Below are 23,940 nucleotides of genomic sequence, written 5' to 3' on the forward strand. Positions count from 1 at the left end.
ATTTTGGAGAAAAACATATTACAAATTATTAGGCAAAATTGAGACCAAAAAAACTTGCTATGCTCGTTTCCCAGGTTTATGCTTTTCTACTGGGTATGATTCCAGATCCAGGTCTATCATTAACCTAATATGACTCCCTTTTATATCCGATTGGACTCTCTATTATTATTCTATTTGGCAACTTGTTAAAAAGTTTCGTATACTTACAGCTCTACAGAGCAATATTTTTTGTCATTGTTAGGTGATGAGCAGTAAATATACAATAGTTCTCTATTTTCGTTCCATAAATATCAGAATCTATATATTACCTATTATAGAAGAATAGCAAGCATTCCTGGATGTTGACTCTATTAAGAGTAAGAACCTTGATGGAATTGATTCCAAGCTAGGATAATATGATAATAATGAAAAAGTTTCGCACAAAATCTATATTTTTAGTATTTACTAATTTATAGTAAATTTATATTACCTATAAAATACGCAATTTTTATGTATGATTGAGGGTTTTTTTGTTGTGGTAACACTATACGAGGGTGTTGTCTTTTGTTGCTGAGAATAATTTGGTCATTGATTAGGGTTTTTCATCAACCTTTTCTTGAAGATAATCTATTGAGATGAAATGGTTGAAGACGTATTCGAAGTTTCACTTTTTTCACGTATTGTGAAGTTCTTATTTTCGCTCATTATTATAAATTTTGGGACAATGTCATGTTGCTAGTTGTGCCCAATTTCAACATTTTATTCATTGAATAGACAACGTAACAATTGCACGTTAGTTAATTTTAGTAGGTATCTATATCTTATTGTTATTTTTATTTCAGATAATTTTTCAATATTATACTCTACGAAAAGGAATGTTTTCGATAATACTTCGAGATTATCACTCCTGTATAAGTCATTGACCTCAAAATACTTATATAAAGAATTTACATTAATTCCTTTAATACAAGAAGGGTTGAGAACGAACAAGTCAGCAAAAAAAAGGCTAGATATATTAATTTATGGGTTTGCTATTCGAAAAACTCAACCATGATAAGAGGTTGCATGACAACCAAGCACCTAAATTACACAGGGTGTCCGAATATATCGTTATATATTTCAGGGGCTAATATTGGAGGTTGAAATATGGAGAAAAACATCATATCAACTTAGGTCCTAAAATACTCACGGGCGCTATTAAGCCTCCTCAACAAGAACTCCAATTCCAAAATCCAATCAACTTGCGATTGCTTTGTCAAAAAATCCCATTCGACTTATTGGGTGATATACATACTTAATGCGTCTAATTAAGGGTTGATAGTAGGAAGGGTACCATTTTTCTTCGAAAATGTTTCAAGAGTCTTTTTCTTTGGTTACAATTTCAATTAGATCACTGACTGAAAATTAAAAGTAGGTAATTTTATGGAAGAGCCCTATTATCTTGCCACTGATGCAATCAGTAAGTTCTCTTTTATCTCTAAATCTAGAGGATCCAGTTTATCCAGAAACTTCCACCAAAATTTGACAAAGCTATTGTTCATATAAAGTTTTCTTCATATTTTGACCTCTATATATAGAATCAGACCCTGAAATATTTAGGTATATAAACCTTAAATCCGGGCATCCTGTATAAGAAAAGTTGTCTAATTGAAATTAAATGACCTGTTCCAGCATTTTTCTACAAAATAGTACCTAAATATAGAAGACATTAATTTTGTTCTCTCAATATCCAGAAATAGAGGATACATTTTTATTATTAGTTTATTAGATATTATTTATTAATTTCATTGAAGGGGATTATAATCTAAAGTGTTCCTGTAAAGTAATCATTTCGTTGGTTAAATGAAATTTTCCCTCGAGATGGGTTATTGGGTGGTGAGATTGAACCGAAACCCACCCTCATTCCTATCGTTTCCTTCCTTGTCATCAATACCTATGTGAGCAGAAACACCCCAATTACTGGACTTACCACTTCATCTTATTCGTTCAACCCCTTCCTAGGCTCTCCCGACGCGATTTCGCTGAACGTCCGCGAGGGCGTAAGCGGCCACGGGGGGTGAGAGCTGGAGGGTAAGAAGCCAATACGGGTCGGTGCCTCGAGGGGCGCACGCGCGGCCCAGTGGCGCCGTCATTGGCTTTCTGACGGCGAGTGCGCCGGGGGTTGCTTCCTCGGGGGGCTGTTGAAGGGGAATCGGCGGAGATGCTAACGCTTGCTGATCGCAAGGGTGGATTATGAAGGGTCTGTTCTGGGACGTATATATGTTAATCTTGTTAATTTGCATGCGAGTTTGAATGAGCGTGATGCAAGGGTCGATTTGGAAAAAAATAAAATGGCGAATGAATGCAGGGGGTGTTAATCTATAAGTATCTCATTTAGGGTTAGGATTCATTCGAATCTACGGAATTTGCGGAGTATAACTTATATCTACTAGGTTTTCTCGGCATAATGTGGTGGAAATCATGGTGAAACAAGGTTTTGAAAGATTCCAAAGTAAATACATACACTATTGCCACTCGTTGACAAAGTTGGAGCCTTGAGTTTCATCTATCATTACTCTTTGTCTTCAATTTTTGAGACCACTACACTACACTACTACTGTCAGAGTAGTGGACAAAATTGGCCACAACAAATTTCCCGGTATACCATTAGAGAAGAGATCACATCATTCATCTATGTGTAAGTTATAAGTGCGTCAGCTGCTTCTTAGATGATTTACATATTTCATTTCCCTATTGACAAAAAACATTTGGGTTTTCAATAATCTTCGTGCATGATGTCTCTTTTCGGCAAAGGCAAAGGGCACTCGATCGCTGGGTAATTCTTAAACATTTTGAGCTAGGAGAGTGATTAAAACTTTGGTGTAATCGATTCTATTTACCGCGTAGGCTAAAAATATTTTTAAATCTATAGACTGGTCCGAAAGTGATGTACCACTCTGCAACATATATTTTATAAAATGAATCTACGTGAAATTCTTATTTCGAAATACCCTACAGTTGTCATAATAAATATACAGGGTGAGTCTTTGACTCGTAAAAATATTTCAACATTAGATTCTTGAGGACAAAAGAAACACTTTTTTACCATTTTTTCCGATTCGGCTCGGTTTAAAATATACAGGCTGTTGAAAAACTCCACAAAAATATTATTTGCTCTATCTCACAAACGGTTCAATCGAATGAAATGAATTTCGGAATATGGTTTTTCATTTATTTGATTACTCTTTTTTGAACACAAGATATTACCCACCTCTTCCAGTTTTCTCATTATGACCATTACGTACGATAAAATTACCAAAAATTCAAAGAGGCAACTCTTGAAACTAAGTTGGTCGCTATCTAATGAATATTTGGACGCGTTTTGTAAAATAAAAGTATTCTTCATATTTTTTCGTATAATACCCTGATGTGTAGTGTCAAAGATTGAGCTAGTTTTTCTGAAGGCAATTTTGTTTTTCCAGTGCTAGTAGGTACAGCTCGTTATGAAAACTTAAAATGGCTATATCTTTCTATCAGGGCCGTACCGGAAAAAATGCGTTTTATTTGACCTCATAAATCTACTGTTGAATTATTTTTACGAGTCAAAGACTCATTCTGTATGGGTATCTGTGTGCCTTTCTGACGTAGGTCACTTTTTCGGAAAAATTTCTTGGTAATGATAGTTTTAACTATTGGCGAATCCAAAAATCTAGACGCCCTCTGCCGACTGAATTACGAAACTACTTTGTCAGTACTGCAAAGTCAAAACAAGTTTTGTTTCTTATGTTTTCTCTTATCTCACGTTGTCCAACAAAGTATTATAATTATTATTTGGAGAAGTTATATTGGGATTATTGTCTGGGTTTCTGAATAGAAATATTGATTCCGAAAAAATATTGGAAAAGGTATTTATACCAGTGCTTTCAACTGGCAGGAGTTAGGTTAAACGATTTTTCTTTGCGAGAGTTTTCTGCTAAATTGAATTGACGATTTAGAAATACAATTTCATAATTTTCATACTTCCAAATGAATGCTTTTTCTCATCTGTAGAACTTGTTCCATGAGCCGAATCATATTTATGTCCCTTGAGATTTCAGTATGAGGAATACCTCTATATCATAACATGGAATTGAAATACTTTGAATAGAAACTTCACAAACTCAGTATATGCTACCTCAACATTATTAGCTAGGTTCAATTCAAGAAGGAATCTGTGAAATAATAGGATTTTGTGTCTAGGTACAGTGGATCACCAATATCATCGCTCGATTTTATTCCACAATTCATCCCTATCAAATGAAGTAGGTATTTCCAAAGAATGTTGATCTTTCTTTACGAAACTAAATCAATCAATTCACTTCCGATATTTCCGATAAATATCTTGATTTACTAAAAAAACTCTGTTAGGCCGTACAAATCTCGAAAAGAGTACTGACAAACGTCAAAGTTTGTTTTCATTTCGCAGCGCCCTCAACGGTAATTGGAATCGCGAATAGAGATCATATTTGGAATTTCTTAGTAATGATAGTTTTAATTATAGAGATCATATTTGGAAACCGTTTGGGATAAATGTATGATTTTTTTCATGTTTTCGAGTCTGCTTCAGTTTTTCGGATCACTCTACAGGTGGTCCGAAAGGCACTGCATTATTTCGAAAATTACCCATTTTGGCATGCCCTGAAATTTATTCGTCAGTTAGATACCCTAAAATCTTAATTTTTATGGAAACATTTCAAGCCTGAATCGAATAGTTTTTAAGATTCATTTCAATCATTTCAGAATTTTCCTTTATATGATACAGGGTAGTGACGTTCCTTATACACGTACAGTGTGTTTCTAAAATGAAGCGAAATATGGTTATATGTATATAGGTAGGTCTGGTAGGTACTTCAACGAAGAGGTTTCAAAATTTTGTTCTTACCCTCTTCCCTTTCAAGAATCTGCCCTTTTTATTTGGAGGTGAAAATTTTTGGCTGTTGAATATTTTCTGAATTTGGAAGAATGAAAAATGTGTTAATTGAGTAGTAATTCTAATGTGTCTTTATGACACTTTCAATTCCGAAATGTTAGTACGTATTCTGAAAACAGGAAAATAAGAAGTCAGTGAATGTGAGGGCAAATTCACTATTTTGAGAATTTCAATTCTGGGCCCTTTCATCATAACTATGTAGAACTCATATAGGGCGTCCCAAAAATGAGTTGAAAATTTTGATGGTATGGGTATTCTGCGTCACAAATTTTGAACGACAACTTATATATAAAATAAACCCATATCCTTTTCGACATATGTACAGGCTGTTGAAGTGAATTCGCTGAAGTAATTTTTCTTTTAATTTTTTTTTGACACGGTTGGACGAAATTGGGTGAAAATTCGGAGGTATATCTACATCCTTCGGATATTTTGGCCTCTGTGAATTGAACTACAGCAAACGACGCTGATCAAGTCAGTGGCGAATAGAGCCGTTCGTAAAAGCTCTAAATTCTTTAGTGTGATATGTCGACACACGTTTTCACTTGTGTGAAATGTCTGATGTATAGTTAGCCTTTTCACTAATAATTACAATAATTACAACACCTGCTGGCCTGCTTCCGTTTGTACGGGCCACTGTCTTGATCTTAGTCATTTGTTGTAGTTCATTTAATATTAAAAAATACGATGTATGTGCAAATATACTGCAGTTTTCCTTCACTCGTTCCTAAAAGAATAGAAAATACTACACTTCAACTATGCTTGTATTTCGACAAGATAGCTTTCCGGGTATAAGTTTTTATCTGAAGTTTTGGTCCAATTCTGTGCCGTAGGATATATCATTTAAAATTATTAACTTAATTTCGGAACACTCTGTATATTTGATGAACAACTTAATGAATTTATTAGAAAAACTATAATATCTATAGGAATATATTTGTTTAAGTCAGGATAAGAAACGATAAGTTTTTCAATCATATCTACAGAGTAGTTCTGTGTTATCATCTGTTCTCCCAAGAAAAACTAAACGCGTTTCCCAGCTTATAACTACAATTCGCATCGTCGTACAATTTACAATTGCATTTTATCTTTGATCGATTGTTTATCCAAGCAAATGGATCGTTGTAATCGTCGTAATCGTTGTAATAAATTCATCATAATACTGGGTGTTCTCTTTTCTATATTACTTAGTTCATTAACAACAGTAATTATACTTAAGTGTAGCCACTGCAGCCTCAAACAACAAACTTATGCTTTCAGTACAGTTGATTAGTTGGAGATCACATCGTTTTGTTTCCTTCCAACTTTTTTTCCATATTTTTCTCGGTAAACAAAGATGGCAGGGTAATAAACAATATAATATCGGTTCTTACAATAACATTAATAGACATTTGATTTTAGAAATATTCTATACATGGAGCATCAATCAAGAAGATTCAAAATATGGGTGCTTTCTGTCAAAATTTCAACACTTCTCGATAAATTTATAAAATTTTACAGGTCATCCTGACTGAATTATTTTTCTTCCGTCCCTTTTGCTAATCGAATCACATAGCACCATCTATGATAGCACCTGCGTCATTTACTGATGCGACATCAGTAGCAGGTTCCAAACTTTTGAACCATAGGATAGCCTCTCTTCCATAAACGTAAAAGCACAAAACTGCAAACATGACTCCTAAAGCATAAATCACTTGACCTACAAAATAAAGTAACACCACTAGAGTACACATATTCGGATAATTTTAGAATTCATTGCTGCTATGCGGGCGAAATTCTCAAAATCGAATTTTGTTCATTGATGTTAGGAATGCATCATTTTTGACTAACAACTCACAAAATATCAAACCACAGATCACAGAAACAACTTTCGGTAATCTGTGTATCTAAAGCTCGACATACGTCGTTTGGTACACATAGATTATCAGAACCAATATAATTTTGTCGGTATATTTGTTTGTCTGGATGGTTGAAATAAGAAATAATTATATCTGCTGCTTCCCACTTACTGGAATCTAGGTGTTGAGTTTCCATCTGAGAGATAAGTATTCTACTTTCTTCGCCTTTACTACTATTCCATTATGTGAATCTCATTGTATAAACTGCGAGTCGAAGAAGTATTATTGTTGTTATGTAATCTTCGATTGCGATTTTATCTTTCGCACCAATCTGAAACTAGCGCTCCAGGAGGATATTATTTAATGTACCTATGTACAGGGTGGGCAAAATTCGTTGTCTACTGAGGGGATCTCGAGAACTATAGCAGCTAGAAGAAAACGGACGGCACTTTCTCGAGCTCTTTTTTCTTGACTAATCCAAAACTGAAATCAGATCCAGCCTAACGTTCATAGAGTTTGAGTTATGAACGAAAATTGAGAAATGGTCATTTTTAATGAAGCGGAATAACTCGCTTATTTGAACTCGTATTCGAAATCTGTTGTTACATTCTACAGGCACTTTTTTATGAGGAATTCGAATATGATATTAATAAATTTTTTGATCCAGTCATTTTCGAGATATGACAGGGATTTCTGATTTTTCAAATGTAAACTATGGTTGAAAGTTCTTTCATTTTGCTGCAATTTTTTTGCTGATTTCAAAAATGTATCATATGTCGCTATTCACATGAATATAACGTAGGAAAAAAAATTCAGTACTTTTTCCTGCTTTTCGATTCACTGTTGAATTTTCAGTAGGCTGGCATAACCATAGCGACCGTTGAAAATGCATTATGGTTCGTGAACTCCACATAATCCTATGCGAATTCAACCTTCTGTGATAGGAATCACCGACTGTCGAATAATTATTTCTTTCATATATCGATATCGAGATCGATATCCTTTAAAAGAGAGTAAAAGACTTTCGTCTTTATTAAAGAAGAAAATTTATTCAATGATCGGTTTTCTATTTATGAAAGAAGCTTAGAGAGTTAGAAATAAATATAAATAAAATACGATAGCTGTCTATAATTATAATTTTTACAAAAGTAAGATGATGCAAAATAGGTACTTCTGTCAACGGTAGTGTTCGAATTGTGAACCATCGTAAGATAAGCATGCCAAACATCGCGAGAACAAACGATGGCAAATTAATCATCGAAATATTTATTTAGCAATTCCAATCATAGAGGCTCATAATGCATCAACGGTTGCTATGGTAAGCCAGCCTACTTTTATAATTCAACAGAGAATCGAAAAGGAGGAAAAAGTATTGAATTTTTTTCCTCGTGTAACATTCCTGTGAATAGCAACATATGATACATTTTTGAAATCAGCAAAAAAATTGCAGCAAGATGAAAACACTTTCAACTATAGTTTACATTCGAAAAATCAGAAATTCCTGTCGTGTCTCGAAGATGACTGGATCAAAAAATTTATTAATATCATATTCGAATTCCTCATAAAAAAGTGCCTGTAGAATGTAAGAACAGATTTGGAATACGAGTTCAAATAAGCGAGTTATTCCGCTTAATTAAAAATGACCATTTCTCAATTTTCGTTCATAACTCAAAATCTATGACCTTTAGGTTGGATCTGTTTTCAGATTTGGAAAAGTAAGTAAAAAAGATCTCGAGAATATGTCATCCGTTTTCTTCTAGCTGCTATAGTTCTCGAGATTCCTTCAGTAGACAACGAATTTTGTCCAGCCTGTATATCTTACTGGTATATTTCCCCACCAAGAATGTTTTTTGGGTTAAAAAGTCCTCGTGGAGAAATCTGAAATCTAGTTATGGTACCTATATATTATCGTTTTCATTTATCTCGTGACATTAGGTCAACTCCCTTTTAAAATAATTTGGATGAAAATTCAAAGTTTTTATTCGAAATCTTCCTAACGTGATACGAAAAATGTAATACCTAAGAATTAAACAAGAATTAAACCTCATATGGGTCTTATTTTTGCTGGGAATTCCGTAAATAAATCTTTCCTATAATCTACTCATGCTGGTCCCTTTTTCTCCAGTGTCAATAAAAAAATCATTTCAAATAAATTGGCTACGCACCCTCCGAGACAAGAAATATCGTATTGGGCAATATCTGACCTACTTATAGATTTGGGCCAAGGTCAGGAATTTGATCGAGAGGCGAAAAAGGGGAGAAATAGGAAGGGTGTCGAATAATTGGTTTAGGGTGTGTAGTTTATGTTTAGGGAGAAGATGGGGTGATTATAACTCAGTCGAGCACCCTCTCACGGCGCGTTTGAATGCTTTTACATCCCCCGCATTTCGCTTCGATCGTTTTCTAGATTTGTTTTCTACCTAGCGGCTATGAAATTAAATTAGGTAATTTTTTGTATGTCTTATCATTCGCATCAGAAAATACCATCAATTGTTTTTTCGAATTTTTTTGGCTTGAACGTAATCCTTAGGTATATACTATACCGATATCTACTACACTACGCAAAAAAATTAACGCACGTTATGGAAATCTCAAATTTATTCTACAACTGAAGGTGTTCTCAATGATAATTATTTTTATCAGAATTATGCCTGCATATTTTATCCACTTTCAACGGTTTTCTTCAGTACAGATGATTTTTCCCAGCAGGAATAAAAAAAGATGATATTATCAGATTTTGAATGTATTGGCTCCATTCTAAAATCAGTTGTTCTCGATCAATTCTAGTGATCAATAGTTTTTCTTTCGTGTGATTTTCTACACTCGATCGCTATGCAACGCGAAACACGCAATTTGACCCAAGAGGAATGTGCCCAAGCGGTAGTTTTGCGAGAAGAAGGGTGGACATACACAAGAATTGCAGAAAGGTTTGGAGTTTCCCATACAAGTGTGTCCAGAATGTTGCAGCGATTCAGGGAGACAGGTATGAATGTCCGAAGACCAGGACAGGGTAGACCACGGGTAACAACTGCCATTCAAGAACGTTACTTGAGAGTTTCTTCGTTGAGACAACGGTTTGCAACCGCTCGCCTCCTTCAAATTCAGCTTGAGCAAACTCATGAGGTGCAAATTAGCACTCAGACAATAAGAAATCGCCTCAGAGAATATGATTTAAGGCCTCGTGTCGCGGCAAGAGGCCCAGTTCTTACCCCAGCCCATCGAAGGGCGCGTTTGGATTTTGCGAGAGAGCATATCCATTGGGGAGAGGCCGATTGGGAAAGAGTTCTCTTCACAGATGAGTCTAGATTCTGCCTCTACCATTGTGATCGACGTTCCCTTGTATACAGACGTCCACATGAAAGATATGCTCAGTGCAATTTCCTGAATACTACTGGTTTCGGGGGAAGATCGATTATGGTATGGGGTAGAATATCTTTGACTACTCGCACAGACCTAGAGGTTGTTGATAACGGAGCTATGAATGCTGATAAGTATATAAGGAACATTCTTGAAGAGCATGTAGTGCCATTTGCCCCATACATTGGTGGAAATTTCATTTTTTTGGACGATAATGCAAGACCCATCGTGCGCGCATCGTTCAGGAGTACCTTGAAGAGGTTGAAGTCTCTCGAATGGAATGGCCAGCAAGAAGTACAGATCTCAATCCGATTGAGCAGGTTTGGGACAACCTCAATAGAAGGCTGAGAAGTTCAGAAAATCATCCAGCTACTCTTAATGACTTAGGAATCCAACTCGGAGAAATCTGGGAAGGATTAGATCAGAACATTTTAAGATCACTCATTTTGAGTATGAACCGTCGTTGCCGAGCTGTAATTAACGCAAGGGGTGGAAATACCAAGTATTAAATCACTTATCAGCATTTCAGTATTTTGAAAATTGTTTATTTCTTTTCTTTCACATAAGATTCGGTGAAATCCTGAATTTTTCTTCCATTTAATGTGTCTTGTTTCGTTCGAAACCTTCCCGAGAGAACATAAAAGATAAGTTATAAAGTCAATGTACAGTTAACTTTCATTAAAATTGAGATTTTCAGAATGTGCGTTAATTTTTTTGCGCAGTGTATATTCAGTGGTTATCTTTTTATTTCATTTCGAACTGTCAACGGATTGTTCAAGAATCTTCTAGCTCCTAGTAACTTTTCTGAAAGATTTACCTATATCAAAAATTATCATATAGAAGTTAATGTCCATGTTTATTTTCACTTTAGGAACAATGTTATGACACGAACTAAACGTTATGTTTTGACACAGTGCATGAGCATCAACTTACAAAGTTTCATAGCCTACTTCATGTTTCGGAGAACATTTTCAGTTTAAAGGTACGCAAGTACATAGTAGATTTTCTATCTACTTCGAATCTGAAGAATATATCTGCACATACAATAACAAACAAGAAACTTTTCTTCTGAGGCAGTTATTCCCCTAAATAAATGAAAAAATCATCAATTCCTTACAAGATAATTCGATAGCACAGAAATAAGTTCTCACTTTTCTATAGAGCCCTGTGAATATTTACCGAATGAGATGATATTTGAGACATTACAGAATAACTTTGGTTCGGATTGTGAATAATCCGAGAAGGAAGATAAGATAAAATTTATCTCGCCTATAGAATGACGTTCTTTGAATCCGTAGGAGTTATTTATGTGTATAACGTTTACAAAAATGTTGAGAACAATTATTCGTTTTGAAGAATTCTGTGCCAACCTTGTTTGTTCCAAATATTTCTTTACATGTATAGTGTGAGCAGGTAATTCACAATTACTAAGTGATAACGATTATACGTAGAAGTAAATTTATGATTATTTTCATCACTTTCGGGTGATTCGGAATATTTATTTTCATTCTCAGACAACGATCAACAAATGGTGCATAGGTTTTCGATTATATCTCCTGTGGGACTGAAAATTGCAAAAAAAGGGTTGATATGAACAACAGTATAACTGTTGGATGTCGGAAATTTTTCGTCTGGATTGAAGTTAGCAAGAATATATAGCAAGATATGCCATATCTCCTTGGTAGTTAGATGCTTCAGACCTTCTGGATCAGTGAGACATTACGTAGTATTCCTTCCCTCCTATAACGGCGTTGATAAACAGCGAACACAAGAATCATTATTAGTTGTCTAGAGTTAATCCTTCAATATCATTCGCCATATGCCAACTGTTCATTGATTTCCTGATAACAACTCAGAATTCTATCAATATATTCATTAGTTTCGCATCCTCGTTTATCCTCAATTCTTTTTCTTTACAGTAATTCATCCTACAATGTACTTCCTAGTAATGAAGATGAGATCCTCCCGAAATATTCTGCCACTGCTGTCAACAATGATACAAAGAACATGCAAATTTAGTGCCCTTCCTGAACTAACCAAAGTAAGTCCAATTTGTTCCTTCAGACTCATTTATCTTTCATCCTTCTAATCCATCTGAAATCATGTGAGTAAATTATAACTTTGCTATACTGCCAAATTTAAAACATGTTGTCATATTAGTCCTTTGAGCCAGAAAGAAATTTAACGAGAGTTCAATATATCTGATTGCTTGGCAGTAGGTTTGCTGTTTGCGGGTTTGCTATTGCTATATGCAATTTCAATGAGAACATCTCCGATTTCATTTCATTCATTATCCTCATTTTCCTCTCCATGATGTGATTCATAAAATCCACCTTTCTTTTCGAAGGACCGTTATCCAAACGTTAAACGAGGCAACTACAGCCAAATTGACACCAAGCACTTGAATTTTTTTAAAGATCTCTTGGGTGAGACCAGGGTGATAACTGACGAGAACGAATGCCTTGGATACAATACCGACTGGATCAAAGCGAACAGGGGCTACAGTAGATGCGTTCTGAAACCAAAGAGCACAGATGAGGTGGCCGCCATCTTGAAATTCTGCAATGAGAACCTTCTGGCTGTTTGCCCTCAAGGTGGCAACACTGGATTGGTTGGTGGTTCTGTACCTGTTTTCGATGAAATAGTCCTGTCGACATCATTGATGAACAGAATTATCAGTTTGGATGAAACATCAGGTACTAGCAGCAAATAGGAAACAGATTATTTCAAATTAATTGTTTGGTAGCGATAGTGGGGAATTGGATATCTATGGAATTCTCCTCAATTTGGGTTATCACAGCATATGCAAGTTTAAACTGAATAATTATGAGTTTCATTCATAAATTTTTCAAATGCACCGCGGAAACTATTCAAAATCATTCTTCAAATATGAGGTTTTAAAATTTAAATCGCTTCGTTTCAAGTTTACGATTTGGCAACAGCGCCTACTAGAAGAAGAAAAGAACAATGGCTTGTTTATAAAATAACAGCTATTGATTCACAGCCATCATAAGACGCATACTCACTGGTGAGCCTCAACAGCAACCTGCCATAAAAATCCCATAAAATTTTACGACCTTCCTCGTTCGTCCCAGACTTCATAGGCAGCCATCTTTGTCTATCTCAACAAGATAGTGTACTTGTTGTCCTTTATTATCAACGCATATTTCAGTCGATGTTGCCAACTTGTGCAATTGAAACGAAACGCTTTAAAGTTTAAATACCCATTTTTATTTTTCATTTTTAAGTACTTAAAATAATTTTCTTGGAAAACGGTTGAAATCGTTATTTCAAAATGTGACGTTTCAAAGATATTTCATAAAAAATACATCATTTTCGTCAGAAGGAGTATTCCCTATTGGAAATTTCAGTAAATTTAACATTCCACTATTGAGTTCCTGTAAGTTATTTTTCCGTAGGTGTTTTAACATGTGAAGCTGGTTGTATTTTGGAAAACCTCGAGAAATACCTTGACGAACACCGTCTCATCATGCCACTTGACCTTGGGGCCAAGGGATCATGCCAAATTGGAGGAAATGTTTCCACTAATGCTGGAGGACTCAGATTGCTTAGGTATGGTAACCTCCAAGGAACGGTTTTAGGTCTCGAGGCAGTAAGTGAACACTGAAATACCGTTGATATTTTTAGTTGAGGTATATTTACGACATGCAGATTTTGCTTTCAGAACTAATCTAGATGATTTTCTGTATTTCTGATTATATTGCTTCAAAGTTACTCCACAGATTTTGCTCTAGTAGGTATTTTCCCATAAGTTATTGGTGAAATATTGGATTGTTTTTTACAGCGAAGGAAGTTCGAAGCCTTTTTCTCTTTTGGACCCTTCATACAGAGTCTTTATGAATGATTGTGATTTCGAAGTAGGCGTCAATTCTGAAATTCTATAATATGAAGTTCACAATTTATCATCCTTTATTAAAAGCAGTAGAGGGTAATTCAAAGCCAACCAAAATGTTACAATCATTTAGTAAAGCCACTGTATTTCAAACGTGAACCTTTTTTGTAGGGAAAGTAAAGAAAAAACAGCCATATCTGATGTATGGCAATTTGATTGATTCACACAGCATGTAGAACGAAATGAACCAGTATCTACTGTACAAAATTCAAATTTGATAATCTCGTTTTCAAAATCCCACCCTGTATATTTTCATTTTCATCAACAGGTCACCGCAAATGGACAAATCTTGGATTGCATGTCCACGCTGAAGAAGGACAATACTGGATTTCACCTGAAGCACCTGTTCATAGGCTCTGAAGGTTCTTTGGGATTAGTCACCAAAGTGTCCATTCAGTGTCCGCCCAAACCGAAAGCTGTAAATTTGGCCTTTTTGGGCCTGGAGTCATTCGATAAGATTTTGATGGTGTTCAAACGATGCAAACACGAACTCGGGGAGATACTCTCTTCCTGCGAGGCCATAGATGCGGATTCTTTAGCCGCTACAACGGATAACCTCAACCTAAAGTCGCCTCTAGAAAAATTCCCTTTTTACATGGTGATCGAGACTCATGGAAGCGACAATGGTCACGATGAGGAGAAACTGAACAGGTTTTTGAGTAGCCTGATGGAGGATGGGACTGTGGAAGATGGAATTGCAACTAATGAACCTAGCAAGATGAATGTAAGGTGATAGAATTTTCAGGGTATGAAAAATTTCTCGAAGATAAAACTTCCTTTAGCATATAAGGAGTTTTTTCGATGGATTTTTCGTGTAAAATTTTTATCCTTGTAGGCAGTATGGCAACTCAGGGAGAGGATCACAGAGGGACTAATTCACGATGGATATGTCTTTAAGTACGACCTGTCACTCCCTTTGGAAAATTTCTATTCCTTGGTCGGCATTATGAAGGAAAGGGTTGGGAAGGATGCAGTTAGAGTCTCAGGCTATGGGCATGTTGGTAGGTTGTCTTCATTTGATCATCATATTCGTGATTACTGTCCACCTTTACTATATGTAAAGTAGCTTCACCAAAAAACATAATGTAGGTACCTAAAATATTTGGAGCTATTTGCAATTTTTCCTGTGTCCACACTTTGTCATGAGGATCATAAAACACTTCAAATCTTCTGGGAAATATATTTTATAGAAAAAACTGAACAAACTAATTTTTTTCAAGAGGATGAATAGTGTGCAAAAAAAAATGTTTATCCCTGGTCGAAAAATCTATATGACCCTGAAATTACCTTGAAATCAAACTTCAACTGGATCTTTTAAAATCGATCACCCTGTGGAGGAACGTTCTCTTGTTGAATCACATTTTGTTATAGTTTTTGTTTAATTGTTGATGTTGAGTTGCCTTACTAGATTCATTTGATATCTACTTATTGAAACCTTTTCAGTCTGTCAGATACTTGTATCAAAGAGTGTCAACTTACTCTTTGCTTGTATCTTCTTATTCGTCTTTAGGGCTAGATAAGTTCGTATAAGTTGTAAAGTGAATATTTGGCACTTGCTTAGTGCTTTGGTTCCTCCATTCTGTGGTTATTTTTCAGATAATTCGATATACAAACTGTCAAGTTAGTTTTTCGGATACTGCCTGAACCTACTAGTAACCCAAGTTTCTTTCGGAAAATGTACAGGGTGGGCCAAAATTCGTTGTCTACTGAAGGGATCTCGAGAATTATAGCAGCTAGAAGAAATCGGATGACACGTTTTCTAGCTCTTTTTCAGAGATACAAAGATTGGTGAAAACCGCAGCCTCCTAGGATTATTCGTTTTTGAGTTATTAGCAAAAAATGAGATTTTGACGGTTTCGAAAAGTTCTCATAACTTTTTTGTCTTTGAAGTTACAGACCTGAAACTTGAACCTTCTCCAGGCACTTTTTACGTAGAATCCACTGACGAGCTCGAAATATTTTTTCATTCCGAATCATTAGGCGAACTTTCGTTTTCTTAAATGAAAACATTCATTGAATTTGTTATTTTTGAATTGAAGAAAAATCTTTTGTAAGTAGATTCTACGTACAAAAGTGTTCAAATTTCAGATCTGTTACTCCAAAGACAAAAAAGTTATGAGAACTTTTCGAAATCATCAAAATCTCAATTTTTGCTAATAACTCAAAATCTAGAAATGATAGGCCGGTGCTGTTTTCAGATTTGGATAAGTCAGGAAAAAAGAGCTCGAGAATGTGTCATTTGTTTTCTTCTAGCTGCTATAGTTCTCGAGAACCCCTTAGTAGACAACGAATTTTGACCACCCTTTACATGGAACCCTTAGATAATAATTCGTTTCCTTTTCAGGTGACGGTAACGTTCATTTGAACGTGGCTGTGAAGGAATTTTCCGCAGACGTTCTCAACAAAATCGAACCATTCATTTACGAGTATACGTCGAAGCTCAGAGGAAGCATAAGCGCCGAGCATGGTATTGGCTTCAGGAAGACGAAATACATGCATTACTCGAAGAGTAAGGAAGCTATTGATTTGATGAAGAGCATTAAGAAGATGATGGATCCCAAGGGAATTCTGAACCCGTATAAAGTTCTACCACAATGATTTTTTTTGAGAATGTTATATTAAAATCGGTTAAAAATGAAATCGAAATGATAATTATTACTTCAAAGTACAGAACAGAAAAGGAAAAAATCTTGATTTCAAAGATTTTTCATGCATTAGTTGGATAATCTTGGAAGAAAATTTCGAAATGGAAAGGAAGCGTGCTTTTCAATGCCATTCTCAGGATCTCAGGTAGGTATACGTAAACCTTGGCGGACTGTACACTGTACAGGGTGGGCAAAATTCGTTGTCTACTGGGAGGGGATCTCGCGAACTATTAGAGCTAGATGAAAACGGATGACACATTCTCGAGCTCTTTTTTCCTGATCTGAAAACAGGATCCTTTCTAGATTTTGTGTTATGAACAAAAATTGAGAAATTGCCATTTTCAATTATGCTGCATTACTCCCTTTTTTCAAGTCGTACTAGAAAATCATGACATTCTACATGTAGAGGCACTTTTTTATGAGTAGTTCGAACATGATTTCATTAAATTTTTCGATCCATCCTCTAATTTTCCAAATGTAAACTATAGTTGAAACTTCTTTCATCATACTGCAATTTTTTTGCTGATTTCAAATATTTATGATATGGACTTAATATCTATCTCATGGGAAAAAATATGAGACTACTTCAACAATCTGATCGAAAGTATGCAGGCGAGGACAGGCTGTGGACTGTGGTTGATATTCGTGGAGGCTTTACTCTTTTCTGAACTATAATACATTTTTTCTGAGTGAACTGATTTTATGCTACAAATACTTAGATACTAAAAATCCACCTAAAACTGTGAAATTTACAAAGAAATATATGCATCCTGTATATATCTTGAAATTTCTCCTTTATTTTCAAATTCTACGTTGATTTTATTTATTTATATTTACCTATATCTTTTTCGTCCCTATTTATTTGAGAATATTTGATCCCCAAATTTTTTACTCTGTATTTTTGCGCGTTATATGTATAACTAACTACCTACTCAGAGGGGTGGATACAGTACAAAAGGCAATAAAATATACAACGATTTGTAAACTCATCATTATATTAAAATAGTACAAATATTCTGTCGAAACTTGACCATAGCATTTTTTACATAATAATATAGGTATAATTTAACGGATATTCACGTATAATATGGTTTCTTTTTGAACCATGGTTGTAGACATCCGAAGAATATCTCGCAGGAAGCAAGCATCCACAACAAAATACACAACAATTTTTCCAGTTTCAGTACAGGATTCATTATTTTCAACATGTAGAAACAGCACGCCAAAGTTACAGCATTCATGATGATTACGAATGTAGAGCTTATACCTGAAAAAAATATGAAAACTGTAAACAAACGTGAAGGGGTTGAAAATAAAAACCCCTTATGATTTTCCTTCGGCTATTTGTATCCTGTACTTAAGAGGCATTTCATCTAGTAGTGTTCAAAGAGGGAAGGCGGGGGTTGTAGGAAATGCACCTACGACTATCCGCAAAGCTCTGCGGATAGATTTTCGAAAAATAAAATTTTCTTATGGTTTCTCATTCAATTCTGGAGAAAAAACGTCTCTTGCAAAATTTCGATTCAGTCGATACTTTTCTCATTTCTGAATAAATAAAAACTTACAAGCAGTTCTGATCACTGTTCATTCCATTTCATCCTATAAGTGTTCCATAGAATGACTATCTCCCGCTAAAATACATGCATCAACACTATATGCCTCATAGAACTTCGTTTTTATTTTCAACCCCTAATAATAAAGTTATGAGATCTAAAAAAATTGTGTGAATAACATCTCCTAAGTTCTTTATATTATGTATAGTTTTATGACTCAGTGTTTTTCGGAACCCGTAAAAAAAATTAAAAACTGTCAACTCGTCATCGCCTTCCAAAGGCTGTATCGTCGAAGGGAGGTCGATTTCGAAAAAAAATTGTTTTTCCAGGAGTGGCACAGCTCATTATGAAAATTAAAAATGCCTATATTTTTATCAGGGCCGAATCGGAAAAAATGATGAAGAAAAAAAGTGTTTCTTTTGACCTCAAGATTCTACTGTTAAAAGATATGTACGAATCGAAGACTCACCCTGTATACAGGGTGTTTATTAATTGAATGTCAATATTTATGGGGGTGATTTTTGGGCCCATTTTAAGAAGATAACTTTATATGAACATATGCCCTAAACGTCTTACCTTTTGAGAAACAGGATGGTATTATTTAGACAGTCAGTGGCACGCCACTGACATGAGCAAATTTGATCTCTTGAATTATTTTAGTTCGACTCACGGGTTTCACCTAGAAAAATAAAATTTACGTATGTCTCTGTATGGTGATATTGTCATATGTATGTATTAAGGATATTGTTATGATCATGCAGAGAAACGGTTTTTATTTTTTTAAGCGGAAACCGTGAATCGGATTAAAAAAAGTCAAGTGGTCAATTTTGGTAAGAAATGATTGGGAATTTCAAAAATAATTTTTATTTCATTAAAAATCTCTGGCGTACTATCAATGTCTACCAAAATAGATAGGTCAAATTACGTACGAACCCCACTGGTGGAAATTAAGAAAAAAGTGATACATTAAAAAATGCCTCTTGATTCATAGTATACATGTATGACAAATTTCATTGAGATATTTGAAGTGGTATTGTAGATATTGATAATAAATGATTCATTTTTGAAAACTTTACCACCCTGTATCTCAAAAGGTAAGACGTTTAAGACATATGTTCATATGAAGTTTTTTTCTTAAAATGGGTCCGGAAATCACCCCCATAAATATTGACATTAAACTAGAAAACACCCTGTATACCGTATACCATAAAAAAATTGGTAATAATGTTATACAGTAGACGCTTCGAGAATATAGTTTTTGCCAATCGCTTTTGCCTTTTCTCCATATTGAAAAGCATAAAGTACCTTCATTTTCAATATTTGATGAAAATTAAGAAAAGAAAAGTTATCTGAAATTTTTCGAAAATTCATCATTTTTTATGATTTTTTTCATCAACAAGTGCAAAATACCGAATAAGGAATGTTGTCAGTATGGTCCTATTCTTTTCTAAAATGGCAAAGTTTTGTCAACTATATGAAAGGAAATAATCATAGGTTTCATTACCTCTGTGCGCTTCCTTGTATTTCTTATAAATTATCAATTTTAAAAATTCAATCGCTAAAAGCGAGAAAGTAACGGCCGCATCTCTTCCGATGTTGGGTGTGGATACAACACTGTAGTATTTCGAAGTTGTCATCACGAAGTTACACGCGAAAAACATGCCATAGTAAAACGCGTTGATGTACAATAAACAGTCGAACATGATTTCCGCGTCCAGCTTCATTTTCGTGTTTATCTCCCCAAACGTCCGAACCGAACTGGCTGGCGTCGATTTGTGAAGAGAACGTCGGTTAAATATGGGGGAGATTTATTTATAGATCGGTTCGTTATTCTGTCGAGATCTGATCCTGATGACGGCTCACATAAATTCATTCAGTTTTTCACCTATGCCCCTGCAAGGAAGAAATTGGGGTATGGTCTGTTTAAGGGCCTAGAGACAGAGTGTCCCCAAACTTCACACCAAGATAGAGTAGACCATATTTGGTCTACTTTATCGAGGTATAGTGGGTATCGTGGTAGACCATATTTGGTCTACTCTATCGTGTTATCAAATGACACCAACATTAGTTCAGCGAAAATGTACCGTTTCCAAAACAATTAGAATTTTATGAAAATATCTAAAATTTCCGATTTTCGAACTATTTTTTTTCAATTGCAATCACAACCAAGAAGATATTTATACATATATTTTCTCGCTTAGAATTGAGAAAACAAAATATTTTCCGTGCTTATTGAAAATTAATTCATAATGAATTTCCAAAGAGTAAAAAAGAGTTGGTTACTCTTTGGCATTTCACCTAACTATCTATTTTGTTAGTACTGAACTTCTGTGATCAGCCGAGGCGAGATCGAGAACATCAATCTATCGACGCTGCCAGCAGAACAGCTTTTTTGTTTTTCGACAACTATGATGTGCGGTTGGTACCTATTATGATATTGATATCAGTAGCCAGATGTGAATTTAACGCACAGGTGTCGTGAAATTGTCAGAAGATACGATGAGTGTTACTGAGTAAGAGTAAGTGACTTTAAGTACCATTATTCAGTATATCGTTCAGTACAACCATTTAAGTTTCGCAATAATTTGGATTGCAATACAAAGAGACATTGAAGTATGTTATGTAAAAATGCCCTTAAGCCTCTTAAACATATTCAAAATGAAAGTACCTACATAAAAAAAAGATCTGATGATAATAACGTTCCGATCGAAACGAGAGCGTTATCATTTTTACATTTCTTGAAATTTTGAGCAAATATAGGTCGAACTCATTGATGAAATTCGATTTTCTATGTAATCATCATAATTTTTTGTGGTCATTGAACGCGCAGACAACGCAAATCGACTCGATTTATATTTCTATGGGACACATTTCTACTCCCATTGACATGTATCCATTTACATTTATTTAATGAATGGTTGAATTCAATAAGTAATAAGTTGGCATTTAATATGAATATGAATTCACTAAATCATTAAAAAATTCCACCACAAATATGTATATTTGGCTGATTGAAAAAATTCACAACATAACAAAGTCGAAATAAGTTTCTGTACAAACTACCTTAATACAAACTATATTAATAAAATGCATTCGAAATCAAAATAAATTCTTAACTTTATTATCTATTTCCTGAAGAACAGTTTCGAAGCTGGAATTTCCGTCAATCTTACAAATACCAGGATTTGCCATATTTTCATAAGCCAGCACAACACTGAAAAAAGGAAACATTTTCATATCTCTAAAATAATCCTAAACGAAATGTAGACCAGTAGGGTGAAAGGTATAGCTTACCCAGGTACCGAGCAGACAAACACTTTCATCACAAAATACAATTAGAAAAGTTTACAAGAGAAAATTATTTAGTCACCACAAAAACTATAATCACATCTCAAAACCACGAATGAATCTTTTTGAATCTGTTCCAACTCATAATTAATCTTCATTATCACCGCATGTTTATGGCAAAACAAAAAAGTTCTACATTTCAATGTTCAAATTACCAACTCGCAGAAAATATCACATAATACAAATAAATATATACTTATTTTTTCCTGAATTCTTGTTCAGACTCTTAAAGATTCTATTGATCAGTTTTTGTGAATCTTTTTGACAATCTATTCTTCCTCACTTCTTCAGAAACATCAAGAAATATGACTATATCAGGTTTCAGTAGATCTTTAGGCCCTTCATAAATTTCATTGCCTCTTTCAGGAGTTTCAGGTGATTCAGTGCTTTTCATTACTTTATAAAAATCCTCTTTCATTTGTGCCAAAGCAAATGATGTTGTTTGAATGCCAGAACTTATCCATTACAACTGGTTTAGATTTGAGAATATCCACAATTTCCATGGCCGCTACATAATTTCCAAAATAATAAAAAGGAACATGTCAACAGTGGTCACCATCAAATTCTGCTCGAAAAGCAGACAGTGCCTTTGGAGGTGTTGGCATCACTTCAGTACCAATTTTTTTCGCGAAAAGTTTGCCTACAGTGGACTTTTCCTGAAAAACAGATATAAGTAATAAAAGTATGAAGGGAAAAAATTCTAATATAATGACCAAACTTCTGAAAAAAAAAAGAATCCAAAAAACATTTCAGTAATTCCAACATTTTAAGCAATCTCTAAAACAAGAACAGATATTGAGCTTCATCAAAAATAGTAAATACCTGTTTTTAACCAGAAAACACAAGCCTTGCACAACTATGGATTTTTCAGACTTAAAGCGATTGACAAAGCTGCGGAAAAAATTATGAAAAAATTATCCGAAACCTGCTGGTTTGACAAAAAAAGTCAATAATAAGTAGGGTAGTTTCAATGCGTTTTTAGCAAATCAAGATAAGGAACAGAATAATACATACCTCATCAGGAAAGAATACACAGCCCCGAAGCACCAAAGCAGCACAATTTTTTGTAAAATTTGGAAGTACTGCAGAGAATATAGTTTTTGCCAATCGCTTTTGCTTTTTCTCCACATTGAAAAGCGTAAGGTACTTTCATTTTCAATATTTGATGAAAATGAAGAAAAGAAAAGTTGTTCTGAAATTTTTCGAAAATTCATCATTTGATGAATGATGTTGTCAGTATGGTCATATTCTTTTGTAAAATGGCGAAGTTTTGTCAACTATATGGAAGGAAATAATCATAGGTTTCATTACCTCTGTGCGCTTCCTTGTATTTCTTATAAATTATCAATTTTAAAAATTCAACCGCTAAAAGCGAGAAAGTAACGGCCGCATCTCTTCCGATGTTGGGTGTGATTACAGCACTGTAGTATTTCGAAATTGTCATCACGAAGTTACACGCGAAAAACATGCCATAGTAAAACGCGTTGATGTACAATAAACAGTCGAACATGATTTCCGCGTCCAGCTTCATTTTCGTGTTTATCTACCCAAAACGTCCGAACCGAACTGGCTGGCGTCGATTTGTAAAGAGAACGTCGGTTAAATATAGGGGAGATTTATTTTTAGATCGGTTCGTTATTCTGTCGAGATCTGATCCTGATGAAGGCTGAAGGCTCACATACATTTATTTAGTATTCCACCTATGCCCGTGGAATGGAAAAAATAGGGGTATGGTCCGCATTAGAGTGTTCCAAAACTAGTGAATCAAATTACTAAGTGTATTCGGGTTCGACTTTCGGACAGTCCGAGAATGGTTCTAGAACTACGCAGAGGATTCGATACTAGGGCGCAACAGCTTTGCGAAGTTCTTGAACAATTCTCGGACCGTCCGAAATTCGAACCCGAATACAGCCACAATCGAATGACACCAACATTAGTTCAGCGAAAATGTACCGTTTCCAAAATAACTAGAAATATATGAAAATACCTGGAATTTCCGATTTTCAAACTATTTTCTTTAAATTGCAGGGCCAGTTTGTGATTAAGGATAGTGATTTTAGCTCATATTAATCCTAGATTATTGTATTATCACCCCAATTCTAAATTGTTAGTTGAAAATCTGAGTATTTGTATCTAAATTGAAACAATTTTTTTCCTACATAATTTTTATTGCTCAGAAAAACTAACAAAGTCCCCCCCCTGTAGGGGTGATAATACAATAATATAGGATTAATATGGGCGAAAACGCTATACTTAATCATAAATTGTCCCTGTGATTGAATGAAATAGTTTGAAACCGACAATTTTAGGTAAGTTATTTTTTTTTTGGAAACGGCACATTTTCGCTGAACTTATGTTG

At 34.8% G+C, this 23,940-nt stretch overlaps 2 protein-coding genes across 7 annotated transcripts in view; one reads left to right on the top strand and one right to left on the bottom strand.

Annotated features, from left to right (window-relative positions):
* Positions 1-16,675, top strand: part of LOC123311542 (D-2-hydroxyglutarate dehydrogenase, mitochondrial) — a 38,672-nt gene extending 21,997 nt beyond the window's left edge. For 3 of the 5 annotated variants that reach the window (XM_044895576.1, XM_044895575.1, XM_044895578.1), the window contains 6 exons: positions 12,042-12,163; positions 12,470-12,818; positions 13,542-13,735; positions 14,304-14,759; positions 14,871-15,036; positions 16,380-16,675. In XM_044895576.1, the coding sequence (XP_044751511.1) occupies positions 12,056-12,163; positions 12,470-12,818; positions 13,542-13,735; positions 14,304-14,759; positions 14,871-15,036; positions 16,380-16,633 (1,527 nt within the window). In that variant the 5' untranslated portion in view covers positions 12,042-12,055 and the 3' untranslated portion in view covers positions 16,634-16,675. Of the gene's footprint in view, positions 1-11,381; positions 11,576-12,041; positions 12,164-12,469; positions 12,819-13,541; positions 13,736-14,303; positions 14,760-14,870; positions 15,037-16,379 lie in introns of those variants that run through there. The other 2 variants (XM_044895574.1, XM_044895577.1) reach the window with 2 other exon arrangements.
* A 980-nt stretch (positions 16,676-17,655) lies between these two features.
* On the bottom strand, positions 17,656-23,117 carry LOC123312137. 2 transcript variants are annotated; one of them, XM_044896386.1, is made up of 2 exons: positions 22,893-23,117; positions 17,656-17,947 (listed from the first exon to the last, which is right to left on the bottom strand). In XM_044896386.1, the coding sequence occupies exons 1-2, from the start codon at positions 23,110-23,112 to the stop codon at positions 17,757-17,759; spliced, it is 411 nt and encodes a 136-aa protein (XP_044752321.1). In that variant the 5' UTR covers positions 23,113-23,117; the 3' UTR covers positions 17,656-17,756. The 2 variants fall into 2 exon arrangements, with proteins under 2 accessions (XP_044752321.1, XP_044752320.1); XM_044896385.1 differs by lacking the exon at positions 22,893-23,117 and adding an exon at positions 19,738-20,186.
* Between the last annotated feature and the right edge of the window lie 823 nt (positions 23,118-23,940).

This window comes from Coccinella septempunctata, chromosome 4, assembly GCF_907165205.1.
Source record: "Coccinella septempunctata chromosome 4, icCocSept1.1, whole genome shotgun sequence".
NCBI lineage: Eukaryota > Metazoa > Arthropoda > Insecta > Coleoptera > Coccinellidae > Coccinella > Coccinella septempunctata.